The following is a 14,907-nucleotide window of genomic DNA, read 5'->3' as shown; positions in this document are numbered from 1 at the left end:
CATTTATGGGCGCTTGTGGTTGCGTTATACTTTTATTGCAAATATTTGCTCACAAATGATGTAGATAGTGGTGTTGTTCCCCTGTAACGTTTGCGTTCGAACAGCACCCACCGTTGGTTATGTATAAGGTAACTAAAATCCAACACAATTTATTTAATCCCGCACAGCAATTGCTGCTTCTTCTCGTTATGTAAGACAGAGCGGTTATGCTGAGCTTTTGGTGTTATACTTTATGTTAATGCGACTCTTCTACAATGCTGTGCCGTAACGCTCAATGTACAAAATTACGGTAAGAGGTTACGGGTCAACATTGCTACATTGATGAAATCCTTTTGATTGGGATCCATCGGTAACCGCCGATCTGCATTTGAAGCACATCAAAGCAGTGGCAGTGAAATGGGCTTTGCCATTTAAGCTTGTATACAAAATCTTCCGGGATTCTTCCTACACCATGTTCAGCATCACGTGGCCGGTCCTTCCGGGAAGAGCACGTGAAACACTTTTAAAAAGTATGTTGAATGATTACACATCACTGTTCAGATATCGAATGATGAAACTAAGCCCATCCCTGAAGCTGATGTTTTGTTCGACAGTTCTTCACGACAACACATCTAGATTGCGATTCGATTCTCGCCAGACTGATCAAATACAATCGATTCAAAAGTACACATTCTGCTCTTTCAACTAATAATCCCTTTAGATAAAGAGGATTTGTTTGTGTTCATCATAGTTTTGCACCCATATCATGTAGCGTATAAAATTTCCAGAAACATTTTCCGTGAAAAAAGCGTTTGCTCTCCACTCGGCTAGGAGGGGAGGGGTAGTATTTACTGAACGAATTTTATGATCTCGTCGATTGTTATCCGTCCGCCAAATCGATTGCACGTTTCCTCTTCCTGTTTACCCAATCCGGAGCGTATTAATTCTCCGTACGTACTTTCGCCGTAGCAGCGAGGTCCAGGCAATGCTGTTCGTTTCCCCGCTTACAGCAATTTAGTGCAATAGGTTCCTGCCGTGCCAATGTTTGCTTGAAGTTGATTGATGTTTTAATGTGTTGTAGATTAGATACTAATCCAAATTTTATCCTGTTCCTTCCTATTTTGACACGTACTTTTCTTTCCGTTTTCTTCCAGACGAATTAACCCTCGATCCATCCCAAACAAGACCATCAACGGTTTGTGGCCGCCATCCTGAATATCAGCCCCCCCCGGTGTTGTTGGTGGTAGTGTGGTGGTAGTGGAAGTGCTTAGACCCTGCTTAAGACCGTCAAAAACCACCCGTTAGATATACCTGCTTACCAAAAACACACAAAAAATGAACAAGCAACGAAACAGTGCACACACATACACAAACTTAAACAAAGCGTATTTGTTACTGTGCAATTAACCACCTGAAAGTGAAACCATCTCAAGAAACACTAGCGAGAAACAGTGTGTAAAGGGAATACACAACTTTACCCACTGTCAAACTCTCCCTCCCGTCGTATAGGCTAGGGAGAAATCGACTGGTAAAAAAAACAGAGCCACTAAGAAACATCACGCTGCAAAGGTTCTAAAAAGCCTAGGGGCAGCAGAGAGACTTACCAGTTACAACGCGAAAGTAGAATGTGATAGCTTCGTGGTAAAATGTGGGCAGGATGGATAAGAATTTAATATTCATCTCGTATCACCGCATAATTGAATCTTTATCCATTTAGTTTTGCCCGACATGTGCCGTTGCTGTGTGTGTTTTTTTTTTTCACTTTACCCAACAACCTTGCTAAATTTCTTCTTCTTGCGTAATGACATGTGTTGTATACACGATGATACCCTCCATTTGGTTCGCTACCCACCGAAGGCAACATGCGCTTGTGCTCTTCCTTTTTAAATCACGCATCACCCGCACATTATATCCTCACCGAACCCGCATAAGAACAACCGTCCTAACGGCACGGCAGCTTAACGAAAACTTTTCCTTCCGGACAAACTGTTTGCCATTAAACCCAATTTTGATGCAATTTATCAATCCCGTCTCCCTCTTATTTCTACTTTAACTTCGGTTTATTGGCGGTTTTACCTAAGCGTAGTGTGGTACTACTACGTACTGGAAGGATGTTTTGCTTGGTGTAAATGGATTTTACGACTAAGAAGTATGCGCGCTCGGTCGACTTTTTTTCGCTTACGGAAATGTAGAGTATTTTCTTCACGGTGCGTACAACTAGATATTATTAGGAAGAAATCTTAAAATTTAACGTATAACATTAATGTAAAGTAACATTTATACCTTCATTCAACATTCCTATGATTGTTGAGAGTTTTTCTTTAAATTATTCTTTCGTTTAAACAATTTAAGGTGTGCTACCGCGAGCTGGCGCCTTGTAAGATGTTAATATTATTGATAAAGTTCAAATCGATCGCCATTTTCCCCCCTAGCGGGATAATTGAATCTGATGTAGGTGATGATTTTAGAGCGCAATTTTCCGCATCATCAGATTTTCCCCTAGATTTTGAGCGAGATGAGGGCAAATGTCACTGACCGTGTAATGGTGGCATTAATGGGTCTGGAGTTTTCCAAAGATGGAAAAAAATCACCTAGATTTGAGTTTTTTTTCCTCTCTAGCAGAATGACTCCTTCTATAAGCCCATTTCAACGTATTTCAAGCAAAAGGCGAATGAATGTCAAGAAAGTAACAACAACATCGGGAGAAAAAGTGACTTGAAACTTTTTAACCCATCCTTTTGATTTGATAGACGAGAAGAAACGAGAATCTCGTCTAAATCGGGAAAGCCGCCACTCTTTTCTTCTGTTTAGGCACAAACTAAAGCCATCAGTGTCTCCAGACCTTTTTTCAGATGGATTGGAGTGGAAAACCATAGAGCCGAGATTTACTTTTAATTTATTTAATCTATCTTGGGCGATGACAACGTTGCGCCAACCTCCCCAAAAGACTTACGAACTCTTCCGGAATGTTTTAAAGGACATTTTGCTTTTTGTGCGTTACTTTGTCAAGCCGTTCGAGTTACGCACGAAACACGTTGCGTATGGATGGTGTGTGTGTGTGCTTTGGGCGTGATGTTAAAAGGCAGGACCTGATTCAAGATGATGTTGTCTGTCGGTTGTGTAACAAGAAGTGTGCCAAACAAAGAAAGAAGTCGCTTTTGCCTATTTTCTGGAGGATGTTTTTAATTAATCAACTTTGGTCCCCCCGTTTTGGTGCTTTTTATCGTTGTTGGGTATTTTTTTTGTTACCGTAAGGCTGTTGATAATAATTTTCCTCGTTTGATGTGTAACTAAAGCAGGAAATTGACTGCACCATTATCAATGTTCATACCATCCAAAGGAGAAACGTTTTATTGTTTTTGTTGCGTAATGCTCAGGATAGAATAAGCGGTGTCGTTGCACGGCCTTGTTATGTAATACAACCAATCTTTATTACACTCTCGTAATGTGGTGCATTTTTACGCGCATCGCCACTTAATATTCGCATCTGTTCAGTTCTCCAGCGTACCAGATTCCCTTTTCGCATCAGAACAACGGCATACAACGGCGTATAAAACGGATCCTGTAATTCCCACTACCTAGTGACTGCGCTCAACCCATAACCCAGTGAGAACGCTTTATTATATCCAGTGTACCCGTGTGCTTAAAATCAGTCAAAATAACCACCTTCGAGGCAAGCATCATTGAATCCTTCAACGAAATGGAGGACGCAAAAATGGTCAAGATCGGGGACATCAACCTGTCCGACGATCCGGCAGTCACCCTCACCATTCGGCTCATCATGCAGGGAAAGGTAGGTTCTTTCAACTGTTTGTTTAACGACTTCACTGACATGGGTGTGGTATTTTCGGGGCATATAGACTGAAAATAAATTACTTTAAATAGCTATAAACTTCAAGCTTGCAGCACGCACTAGTGATGGGTAAAGTTGGCAAAAATCCGGAGTCGACTCCAATCCGACTCCGTTAATTTCGGGAAGGTAGGTCCGCCCATCCGGAGACGTCCAGAGTCGTCCAGAATCGTCCAGAGTCGCCCGGAGTTGTTCGGATTCAGAGTCGTATCGGAGTATCCCGGAGTCGTCCGGAGTCGTCTGGAGTCGTTCATGGTCGGCCGGAGTCGGTCGTTAAAATAAAGACCTGTACGAGAAAGGGACGCGCTAAGGGAAAGACGAAAAAAGCACAACGAAATAAAATGCCTGATTACATGCACAATGTATGGCTCCAGTTGACTCATACTGACGCCGATTTCTGTGGACACCAATCGACTCTGGACGACTTTGAATGACTCCGACTCCGGACGACTTCGGACAACTCCGGACTACTCTGGACGACTCCGAGAGGCTTTGGACGACTCTGGACGACTCCGACTCCGGACGGAACTAGTGGTTCCCATTTTGCCGGAGTCGTATCGGAGTCGTGGGTGCGCTCCAGATAGCACATCACTATTCAGCACTATTGAACTTTCATATTTTTTTATTGTAATGATACTATGGATTTGTTTCACCTAGGGGTTGTGTTAGATCGAATCATGTAGTATATCGCCGCTCCAATTAAACCGTTAATCTAACAGCGCACTACAGAGTGAACCAAACATATTAGTTGTTAGATTAAACACAACGATGCAATGCACTGAAAATGGAATAGCTAGTTTAATTGTACTATGGTTTACTTGGATATCATTAAATGGCCGGATATGTATTGCCATACTGGTATATGCAAAAAAAAAAATGATTGAGAAAAGTCATCCTTCGTAGATTACATCCTTCTCCATCGAACGTGCTGGAAAGAAGCAACAAGGATAAGATCGGTAAAGAGAGGAGACGCATGGCACCGAAATCCTTAAGCGCGCGTGGCTGAGTATGCACGCCGCGCGCGTTCTTTTCATTTAGCAGCTGTGGAGATTTTGCCATGTAGGCAGAAAGAAGACTCTTTAATTATACAACACTTGAAGCAATGGTTCGGCCAAGGGATGGAAGCTGCATGGTGTACGCAACCGACCCAACACCGAGCACCAGAGGGAAATCGCCTCGTTTCGCGTGTCTTCTGTACACGTTGTTCTTGTCGTCGCACTCTTGTCATTTCCCTGCCACGAGTCGTGGCAGTAACTCCCGTTGCTGGAAAGTGTTCTTCACGATTTCCGTACCACTCAGGGCGAGAGTGTGGGAAGGGAGGACAGAAAATGCCTGTCTCGTGGTCGTCTCTCATGATGGATATGTTTTATACATAGTCTGCAATAATAACGGACGACGCCGGGGTATGGTGCGAGATGCAGCAGCGATTCTCGAATCCGCCATGCTGTTTCTGGTCATACACCGTATATATACGAGTGTGTGAGTGTATTTGTAAGCAGGAGGAGGAGGAGGAGAAGGGGGGTCTGAGGCCCTTAGTTCTGTGGGCGCTGCTCCTATCATCAGGTTCATCATTTTCATGATCACCGTCGAGCGTTCACCACCATCAAAAGGATTCTTTTCCGGGCCTTTTTTTTTTGCTACTTTTCCTGTAGTCCCAATCCCCCTCTCCGGGGGTGACTTCGGAACGTGTGTAGGGGAACTATAAAAAGCAAGGACGATATCCAACGAAACCTCAGGTTCGGGAGCCTGGGAGCTGAGGACACTACACACAAAGGAGCAATAGAAATAGGACAGAGTGCAGAGCGTCAGAGCAGCCTAGGAACGAGAGAGAGAGAGTGAGTTGTCTGCTTCCCTCACTTTCAAATCCACTCGCTCACGTTCCGACACGGGACTTGAAGAGCGACTGCCGTAGATGGGAGGAGGATATCATTGCTCAAGAGTTTATGCATGTTTGAAAGGTAAAAATCCCGAAGCACACAAGAAGGGTCTTTTCGCTCGGTTGTTACCATGCGAAAGGACAAGAGACGGGACGGGTGGCGGTTACACGATGATTATGATGTGAGTTGAGTTCCCCGTTAGTAATGAAAGTCAGCAGGTTGGCTTATGCATTGAACAAGTAAAATTTCGGGTATTTTCATTAACTACACACGTTTGGATCAGTATGTTTCTATTTAATAATTGAGTTTCTTTAATTTGCACATAAAACTCTTTTCATAATGGATATTGACAAAGAATGGTTTATTCTAATGATATTATTCTTCTTTTTGGCGTAACGCCCTGCGCAGACATGCCGGCCTGTACATACTTGTACAGACCACACAGCCGGATATAGTAGGTCCTTGTTATGAAGGGGCGATCCATTTTAGGCCTGAACCCAAGACGGACATGTTGTTAAGTCGTGCGAGTTGATGACTGTACCACGACACCAACCTTCTAATGATATTATTAACCTTTGTTTTAGTAGCATATCTAAACTACAATGATTAATAGCGCCTATATCCGTTACATTGTAGTTTCTAATGCACTAATAATTACACCACCAAAACGGAAGCTCATTTCAACATGAAAGCGTTAGTAGTTACTCATTGTTTGGTGCTATAAACATCATATGTCCACCGGAGTACACTGATCAAAAAATAAAAACATGAAAATAGAAAAATCCAATCAATAGGCAATAGTTGTCTAGTTCCTTTATCTTGTGTGTTTACTTTCGTCGAAATAGTATTCACCAAGGTGTGGCCAAATCCGGCTAACAACAATAACAACAACAACAACACTATTTGCGTACGTTGCAATCACCGCGGTGAAAATGCCAAATACATGTGCTTTGAGTTGGGTTGCTTCTAAAATTAAATCTAAGGACTATTCCGTTAATTAGTCGTGTGTCGAAAAAAACAGCACACTCACACGGCAGAAGAAAGATCATTCCCGCTACTGTGTGCTGCGCGCTGTTTAGATGCTGTTGTGTCTCGGTCTCTCGGTATCTCGTGGTTGTTCGAGATGACTGATGCCAGTTCACACTACTTCGGTTCGTGTGCGCAACGGCAATGATCGCGCCTGTGCAGCATGTGGCTTTTATTTCATTGCTTATGAAAAATGTAGTATATCATGCCAGGTATATGTGTGTATTTGTCCTCACAGCTTGGGGGAATGGCACTGTCTGGTTTCATTTGCGGTCTGATCAGTCTGCCTCCTAGCGGCTCGTCTCATGAACTGTACTGCTCTCCTGCTCGCTGTAACTCTGAGCGGGGAGTGAAATGGTGGTCCAATGCGGGCAGAAGGGGGGAATGTGTTTCAACTTTTTGGATGAGCTGTCCGACTCGGTGACGTTGGATTAATACGTCCTTTGGATTAAATGTAGAGAGAATTTTACAAGGTGCACGGCGAACCGTTCCAACTATTAAAGCACGTCTAGACATGCCAACCAGGCGGGAAGACTTGTTGTGGTGAACCCTATGCAGAATGCACTTCTGGTTATGCACGCATCACCTTTAAGAGCGACAGGCGGAAGAAAGCAGTGGCAACAACAAACACGACGCTCCACGGGGAGGAGTGGAGTGTCGTTATGGTTTTAATGTTAGGCTGTGCATTTCGAGCTAGAATCTTTTGTTGCTGTACTGTGCTGCATTGCCACATCAAATGCCACTTTATCTCCACATTTCCTTGTGCCGCGACGCGGTCACTGAATTCTAATTAGCTGCAAGCGGAATTCAGTCCAACAGAGGAATGTGTTGATCATTTGGCCCGCGGTGTGTGGTAGGCGGCGCTGCCCCATCTCTTGTGCTAGGGCGATGCGACAAGTTCCTGAGAAAATGTGAAACTCATTTCGCCAAATGGTTAGGAGATTTTTGGCGCACGATGAGAGTTCACGGTAGCAGACACCAGTCTACTGCGCCCTGTCCCCACAACTAACTGATGCAAGCTGTTATGATGGTGAAAGTTTGTGTCAAGGTGATCGTGAGCTGTGTGATTTATGGTTAATTAAATTAATTGAATTGCACGCCAGCTAGAATTAGTGTGTGCCGTTTCATATCCCGCTTCGTTGGTGGTTGGTGGTCAAGTTATGCAGTTGTTTTGTGTTGGCCAATTGTGAAACGGTTGTCTTTCATTGTCTTTCGGGAGTTCATTAAACAGCATGATCAGTGTTCTTGGTTACTTATTGTATGAAAATATGTAAAAAAAATCCTCACTATTGTTTTGGATCAATTTATATGTATCATTCACAATGGCAATTGAAATTATCCTTAGAGGCTATTGTTAGGCCATCATTTGTGCCACTGAACAACACACCTGTCGTCACCACAGATTACAGCATAATGTTACTAAAAAAATCAGACAGAGCTGTCAGAAACAAGCATATCTCTTGCTACGCCGTCATGAAGCTGCCGTTCGCAGATGTTTCCATTTCTTATGCGTGTAGTACACGTGCAATGGGCAAGCATGTGGTTACATGAACTAAAGGTATACGTAAGATCGTGTTCAATGTATCAAGTTTTCTTGTTTTGATTGAAATGCATTCCTGTAATTTTGGAATTTATTGTATTTGTGTTAATTATTACACTGAATTGTAAAGCAAAAAAGATAGATAATAGGGCCCTTTCCGTTTTAAGTTCGTAGGCTGAAATTGAACCTATTAGCTGTTTGCATTGTATAGCAGTTTTCGAGGTGTATGAATTTAGAAGGTTGATTTTTATAGCTTCTGCTTCTGAATGAAGATTGCAAAGGTGTTTTGTGTATTCGTCAAGCCTCCAGAAAGCTTGTTTGAACAAAAAAATTCACATATCCTGTCAAAAAGTGTTTTCAAATTTAGTTATAAAAAAACATGCTATGAGACCACCTGGACTACATACACTTTGGTTCTGGATTCCATCAACAGATCTCTTTAATGCACCTTGGGATAAATGTAAACACCACCTTGTTTTGCCATTTTTTGAGCAGGTACTCAAATCTAATTCTAGCTTTGAGGCTACATTAATCTAGACTGAAAATTGCAGGCTAGTTTTGTATGTGGTTTTGTATAACACTCCATACATGATTTCAGTCTCAAAATGTCAAAATCCATACAAAAAACTAACTAGAATCGTGAAGGGCCCCAATATTGTTTTTATCCATCAAAGGATATTTATAGTCCCTATAATGCACATTTTGAGCTCACTGTATTGAGTTCACCCCGTAGGGAGGGATCCGTCTGCTACTGCTGATTCGCACGCCTGCATCAAACGTAGCTAGATTTAATTAAATTGTGTTAACTCCTGGCTGAGCTTGACGACTTTATGACTTTTCACCGTTGACTGATTCCTGTTAAGTAGCGTTTGCATGATGTGTGTGTTTGTGTGTTTGTGCGATGATACACAATTACACCCTTTTCGTTGTCCTAGCCTGGTGGGAGGAGGCCCATAGTGAAGCATCAGTACCCATGATCCCCGCTTACCATACTCACAAGTGTTGGCGCATTTTTACGGATTCACTCGCAATTGAATTACGGAAAAGCTGGCATGTGATTTTTGCAAAAATCCTTTCCAATTTAAAGGAACGTGTGTGTGTATGCCCTGTTACATTGCATGCTTCCGTATCGCGCGTTCTTCCGCCCTCCTCCACCTGGTGATGGCTTGTGGGGAAAAAGGGTGTCATGAAAACTGTGAAACGGGGAAAGCACCAGCGTGCGCGGTACTATTTGAACGTTGGACTCGTTATCGCTTCACTTTGGAGGCAAAATGGTTCAGTTTCACTGGTTACCGGCGTACCGAGAGTGTTGTTTGCCCGTAATTAAATCTAATGTGTCGTGCAAATGGTGTGTAAATTAAAATTGAAAAATTTATTTTCATAATCTAATTACTGCCTTTGTTTGGCATGTTCAGCTCTGCTGCTTGGTAAACTATACGGGGGCTACTTTTGAGGCGGCATTTTTAGCTGTACGCATAACAAATGTGCGGTGTTTTTAAATGATTATTATTCCCCAAAAATGTTGATATTTTTTATATTTTCAATTGTTCATCTATTATTAGAGTATAAATACCGTTGCCAAATTTAATGCAAATTACATTACAGTATGATGTTCCAAACGATATGTTCCAAAACATGCGAATGTGCGTCTCCGTTGTTACGCTTTCTGTAAACGGTGGTTATAACCTTATGCCATGTTGGATTGCTGTGCTCTCTACACTTTCCAAATGTACTCCGATGTACACTTACATCATACCCCAATGTACAATATTTGTGTTTCGTTGATAAGATTCGTAGACCGACCAGGAGCAATAAATGGGCTCTGGAAAAATGAAGGTAGGATAGTGTGCGGAGATTTGCCCCTTAATTGAATTGGTTTCATTCTTCTCATAATTGAAAAGTTCATTCCGATCGATTTCAAACTAGCAGACCCACGCTGGAGGAAGTACCGAAAAAACAACATTTTGAATCGTTGCTCCTGTTCATGTACAGTGCTGTCTATGCTCTGTACGCTAATACTACGTACTATGTAGTGGTGTATTCCGGGGAAACGTCAAACATAGAAATGCTGGAACTGCTGCTATCATCCGTCTAGTTTTTTTCCTAGTAGTTTCCTTGAACAAATCACCATCAACCTTGTACCACCAGACACCGGTATGTTTGATTAGTAGATACCGTTGCAACTATTTTTTCAATCCAGACGTACGGTAAATGTTAGCATACCAGTATTTGGAACATTTTTGGCAGATACCGTGCAACCAGATAGTTGTTTCTGCAGTTGGTAAGATGTATGGTAATTTATGTTGAAATCTACATGCAAGGCTATGCTGCACGTTGTAGAAAAAAGAAAACAAATCGAAAGAGAATTCATTTCTATCTCCTTCTCATCGCCTAATGATGTAAAACGAACTCAAAATGTTGATATTATGTAACGATATCATCAAACACAGTCTGCAAACTGCTGCATCGCCTTAGTGTAACGATGAGAAAAATATTTAACCCGTTTCACAAGTTCTGTACGAAGCCGGTTCGTGTTCTATTTCTTGAACTGGTTTCATTAAGCATTCCCTCCACTATTTGCGATGGATGATGCTTACCGGTTCGAAAACTTTAATGATGATAGGCTCTGCTTTCTCAGAAGGCGTCTTTCCGACACAGGTTCTATTGCCTGACCATAAGAGATGCTTATGTGTTGGCACTAAGGCAAAACACAAAAATACAATCAACTAATTGCTTGCCCCAAGAAAACTGTGGTGCAGGTTAGCAAAGAAAGGACAGGCGATATTGTCTTGCTTTTCAGCTCACATGAGCCATTTTATGTTATTGGAAAACCAGATAATTCTTAGAGAAACGGTATTCTTAAAAGAATTTTGAATTAAGCGTTAGTTTAATTACATACAGTTAGTTTTTCGTGTTTTTCCTTTCAATTATCAGATAGTGGATGATACCTTTTTTTATTTTGAACGATAACGTAAATAAAGTCTGTCATTGAGGTTTCAATTTTTTACAAATTATTAGTTCAGTCCACACCAGAAATGATTGTTGGGGATGTCTTAAGCAATCAGTTCATGGACTACCATTGTTGTAAACATATACAAAACTATGGCACTCTTACCGCTCATGAGTTGCTAGAACTACCATACCCATAAATCCGGTCGTCTAGGGCACGTTGTTGTTCCACTTATCGTAATCACGCTCCCGAACCATAGTGTGCCCCGCACCAGGTGGAATCGCATAATCCTGTGGCCGTTCAGGGCATGCCGAGCTGCCATCATCATATTACACAAATGAGATACGGATGCGTCTTGCATTGCATCCACTGGACGGTAAATAATTGATGCTACATTGGCTATCCTTGGTAGTACCGTGTGTGCGTGTGTGGGTTTGTGTTGTGTGTGTTGGGGACCAGTTTGTAAGCTTTGTGAGGTCTGTGGGCTCGTAATCGACCATCTCCATTTGCAGACTAGCCCGTTTCCTCTTGGCAACATAACACACTGTAGGCAGAGTCGAGTGCCGTCACGTTATCTTCGAATGTCGAAAGCAGGCAGCACTCGTATCGATTGAAAGCGGTGGCACACACACACCAGCAGTGCTGCGCTCTATGAACCTATTGATCAGCCCGATTAAGAGATCATCGTGTTGAAGATGTGCCCTGCATAGCACGACTCGTGAGAGACGCGGGTAGAAAGAAGGAGCAAGAGAGACTCACAATAGTTTGCTTGTAATCGAAGGAATGTGAGTACTCCTTTGCACGATTTTCCGCTTTTCCTGTCTACAACTTGCATGCCGCCGCGCTACTGATAACGCGAATAACTTGATTTGTTGCGATTGCATCACGGCGTGCGGCTGCTGCGGCGGCGGCCCCCTGGTGTCGTCGTCGGTATATCGGTTCAATGCATCTCCGTTTTGTTGCTGTTTATGTTGATCCTATCGTGTGCTGCTGGAATGGGGGCTGTAGCTCTCCGAATTTGCATCACGTTGAAGCTAGCCTTCCGTAAAAGGAAACAGTACGTGGATGTACAATAATATGCTTGGCAAATGGGGAAAACATTTGACATTTTCTTTCATTGTATGCAGCGCATCAGATGCAGGGAAACTCCCTATATGGTGAGCTGCGATGAATTAGCATCAGATACGATGCTAGAGGGACGTCAATTGCAATTTGTTTCGTGGTTGGAAGTTTCTTCTCTTACTTTGTGTTTGTGTTACGTTCAAAGCGTTTTTCGATCGGTATTATGAAGAAGTGTGTTTTTAATATAGTCATTGTCATAACCATCGAAATGTCAACATCACCAAATGGACCAACCTGGTAGCGGTTGGCTGACAGCGGCTGTCAACAGGGGGAACGGGAAAAAAGTGCGCCACTGGAGCAGCGTCGGGAGAAGCGTACAAACGGAAAAGATACAGAAGTACAAATATACGAGTGAAATACAACAGTCATGTTTCCAAACCTTTTTCGTGTGCTCGCATCAACAATTGTGGCTAATGGAAGAGTAGAATCCACATATAAGTATTTCTTTTACCAAGTATTTGCTTCTGTTTAAGACTAACGATTTCCGAGAAAAGAAGAAAGTTGGCCAACCACCTTGTGGACAACAGCACGAAATAAAAGAAGTTTAGATAACGATGAGCTGGTCTCGTAGTACAGTCGTCTACTCGTACGACTAAACAACATGCCCGACATGGGTTCGATCCCCAAATAGACCGTGCCGCCATACGTAGGATTGACTATCCTGCTATGGGGGGAAATCAATTAGTCACTGAAAGCCAAAGCCCACTCGTGGTACAGGCAGGCCTTGACCGACAACGGTTGTTGAGCCAAAGAAGAAAGAAGAAGAGATAACGATTGTGTCCTGTCATTGCCACAAAAGACACAGCAAACACAGCGCCATCATCCGCATGTGATAAAGGGAGTGTGGTGGTGATGGCAGCAGAGGCTTAGAGGAGAAATGCTCAAACGGTGTGTGGGAAGCAAAATGTGACAAAAAGAAACCTATGCGCGTGGTTTTCAATTTCCCGGGGACAGCAGCCGGGTGAGCAGAGTTTTTCGGCAAAGGAAAACGCAACAAACAACAGTTGGCCCGGAAGCGAAACACTCCCCGTTTGGAGAGGTGCGCACGCGAGGGATGGATAGCAGGTCTTTCCTTTGCCACGTAGCCAGCACGTAATATCGTGAATAAAGCGAAAGAACACAACAAACATCGCTACCACCTACCCACCATCATCGATAGGAAAGTCAGTCTAGATGGGAATGTGTATGTGTGTGTGGTTGAATCCTGCCTACCTGTGGTACCCATGGTGCCCTAGGCAAGTCCTTTTCTTCACGCGACAGAAACAAATGTGGGTGAATGCTTTTGGCATGGCACACCGAGCGTCGTCGTATACACAGAGCCGCCCCGAACCTACAAAACGATATTTCTCTCGGTTTACATATCGAAACTTTTTTAATTAACTTTTTCTTATTTTCGCCTCATTGTATGTGTTTTTTGTTTCCTTCTTGTTGATTGCTTGTTTTCTCTTGCCAGTGCGTCGCCAATTTTCGAAATGTCCCTATTGAAAGGAATTTGGTGCTCTCAGCAGCACGAACAGCAACTTTTCTCTGGCTTTGCCACAGCGACGATGATGATGTTGTGTCTCTTTAAGATCTTTGCAAACGTATTCCCCTTTGTATAGTCGAATTCGGTTTCCCCTAGCACAACACATTTTAACAACATTTAAAGAGTTTTACCTAAGAGATGTGTGCGGTACTCGAGTTGAAACTGTGTTTGTACAAGTTTTTTCTTCCCCACATTGTTCATTGGTTGGGTTGGGAATTATTTTCACAAATTAGCCATAAGCCGCTTTTCAAACCACAGAAGGAAATCTCATAACGGAGTTTGCCTAGCCGGCGTCCCTCACTATCCATTTTCGTAGGTCAAGAAAATTACACACATTTCGCTTGTGGTTGTAGTCGAACCTTTCATTTTCATTTTAGAATTCGTTTACTGCTGAAGTATACTTGTTAGAACCGAGTCTTTTCATCCTCCACCTTTTTTGCGTGTATACCGGACGGTGTATGTATATGTGCTGTTGGAAGAAAGGCATTGCAGGCGCCTTTATTGCATTTTCATGTCGTTTGTGCCGAGAGACCAGAACGAAGCTATTTGCTGGCCTTTTAGCAACCCCACTCAGGGGATGCTGATGCTGCCCCTCTCGCTCCCCCACCTCAGTACTACCTGGGAATAAGAGTTCGCAGCATCATAATCATGGTGGATAATACTTTCTGGTGCTTGGGACTATCTCGTAGTAGTAGTTTGTTTGGTAATGTTTTGACTGAACGGACATTCTGATGGTCAAGCTCTCCGGTCAACCGTATGCGTCCCCGTATGTTGTGCGTTGCTCAACGTTGGTAGTTGAGGTATGTACGCGTTTATGTGTGTCAGTGACAGGCTCGGTACGTCATAGAACCAGCTAATCCTGGAATCTCAAATCACACACTCATGATGCAGGCCCGAGATGTCTGCTGAAGTGACGAAAATAACGTCCTCGGAGATGAACGATAGCGGTGTGGTGATGATGGTTTGAAGAAAACCAATTAGGCTGGACTAATTTGTGGTCGAGTTGGAACTTTTTGCGAGTCACTTTCTACTGGAGTT

The 14,907-nt window shown here is 42.9% G+C and overlaps 1 protein-coding gene across 47 annotated transcripts in view; it reads left to right on the top strand.

Moving 5' to 3' along the window:
- LOC1275753 (poly(rC)-binding protein 3) overlaps positions 1 to 14,907 on the top strand; it is a 127,238-nt gene that overhangs the window by 63,682 nt on the left and 48,649 nt on the right. For 37 of the 47 annotated variants that reach the window (XR_009765372.1, XM_061648876.1, XM_061648891.1 and 34 more), the window contains exon 2: positions 3,475 to 3,772. Coding sequence is in view for 46 of the 47 variants with exons in the window: in XM_061648876.1 (XP_061504860.1) it covers positions 3,680 to 3,772 (93 nt within the window). In the remaining variant the exon portion in view is untranslated. Of the gene's footprint in view, positions 1 to 1,133; positions 1,234 to 3,280; positions 3,393 to 3,474; positions 3,773 to 14,907 lie in introns of those variants that run through there. The other 10 variants (XM_061648896.1, XM_061648864.1, XM_061648853.1 and 7 more) reach the window with 5 other exon arrangements.

Source organism: Anopheles gambiae, chromosome 2, assembly GCF_943734735.2.
Source record: "Anopheles gambiae chromosome 2, idAnoGambNW_F1_1, whole genome shotgun sequence".
Taxonomy (NCBI): Eukaryota; Metazoa; Arthropoda; class Insecta; order Diptera; family Culicidae; genus Anopheles; species Anopheles gambiae.
Note: the sequence above shows the minus strand (reverse complement) of the source record. Positions and strands in the feature narration are given on the sequence as shown.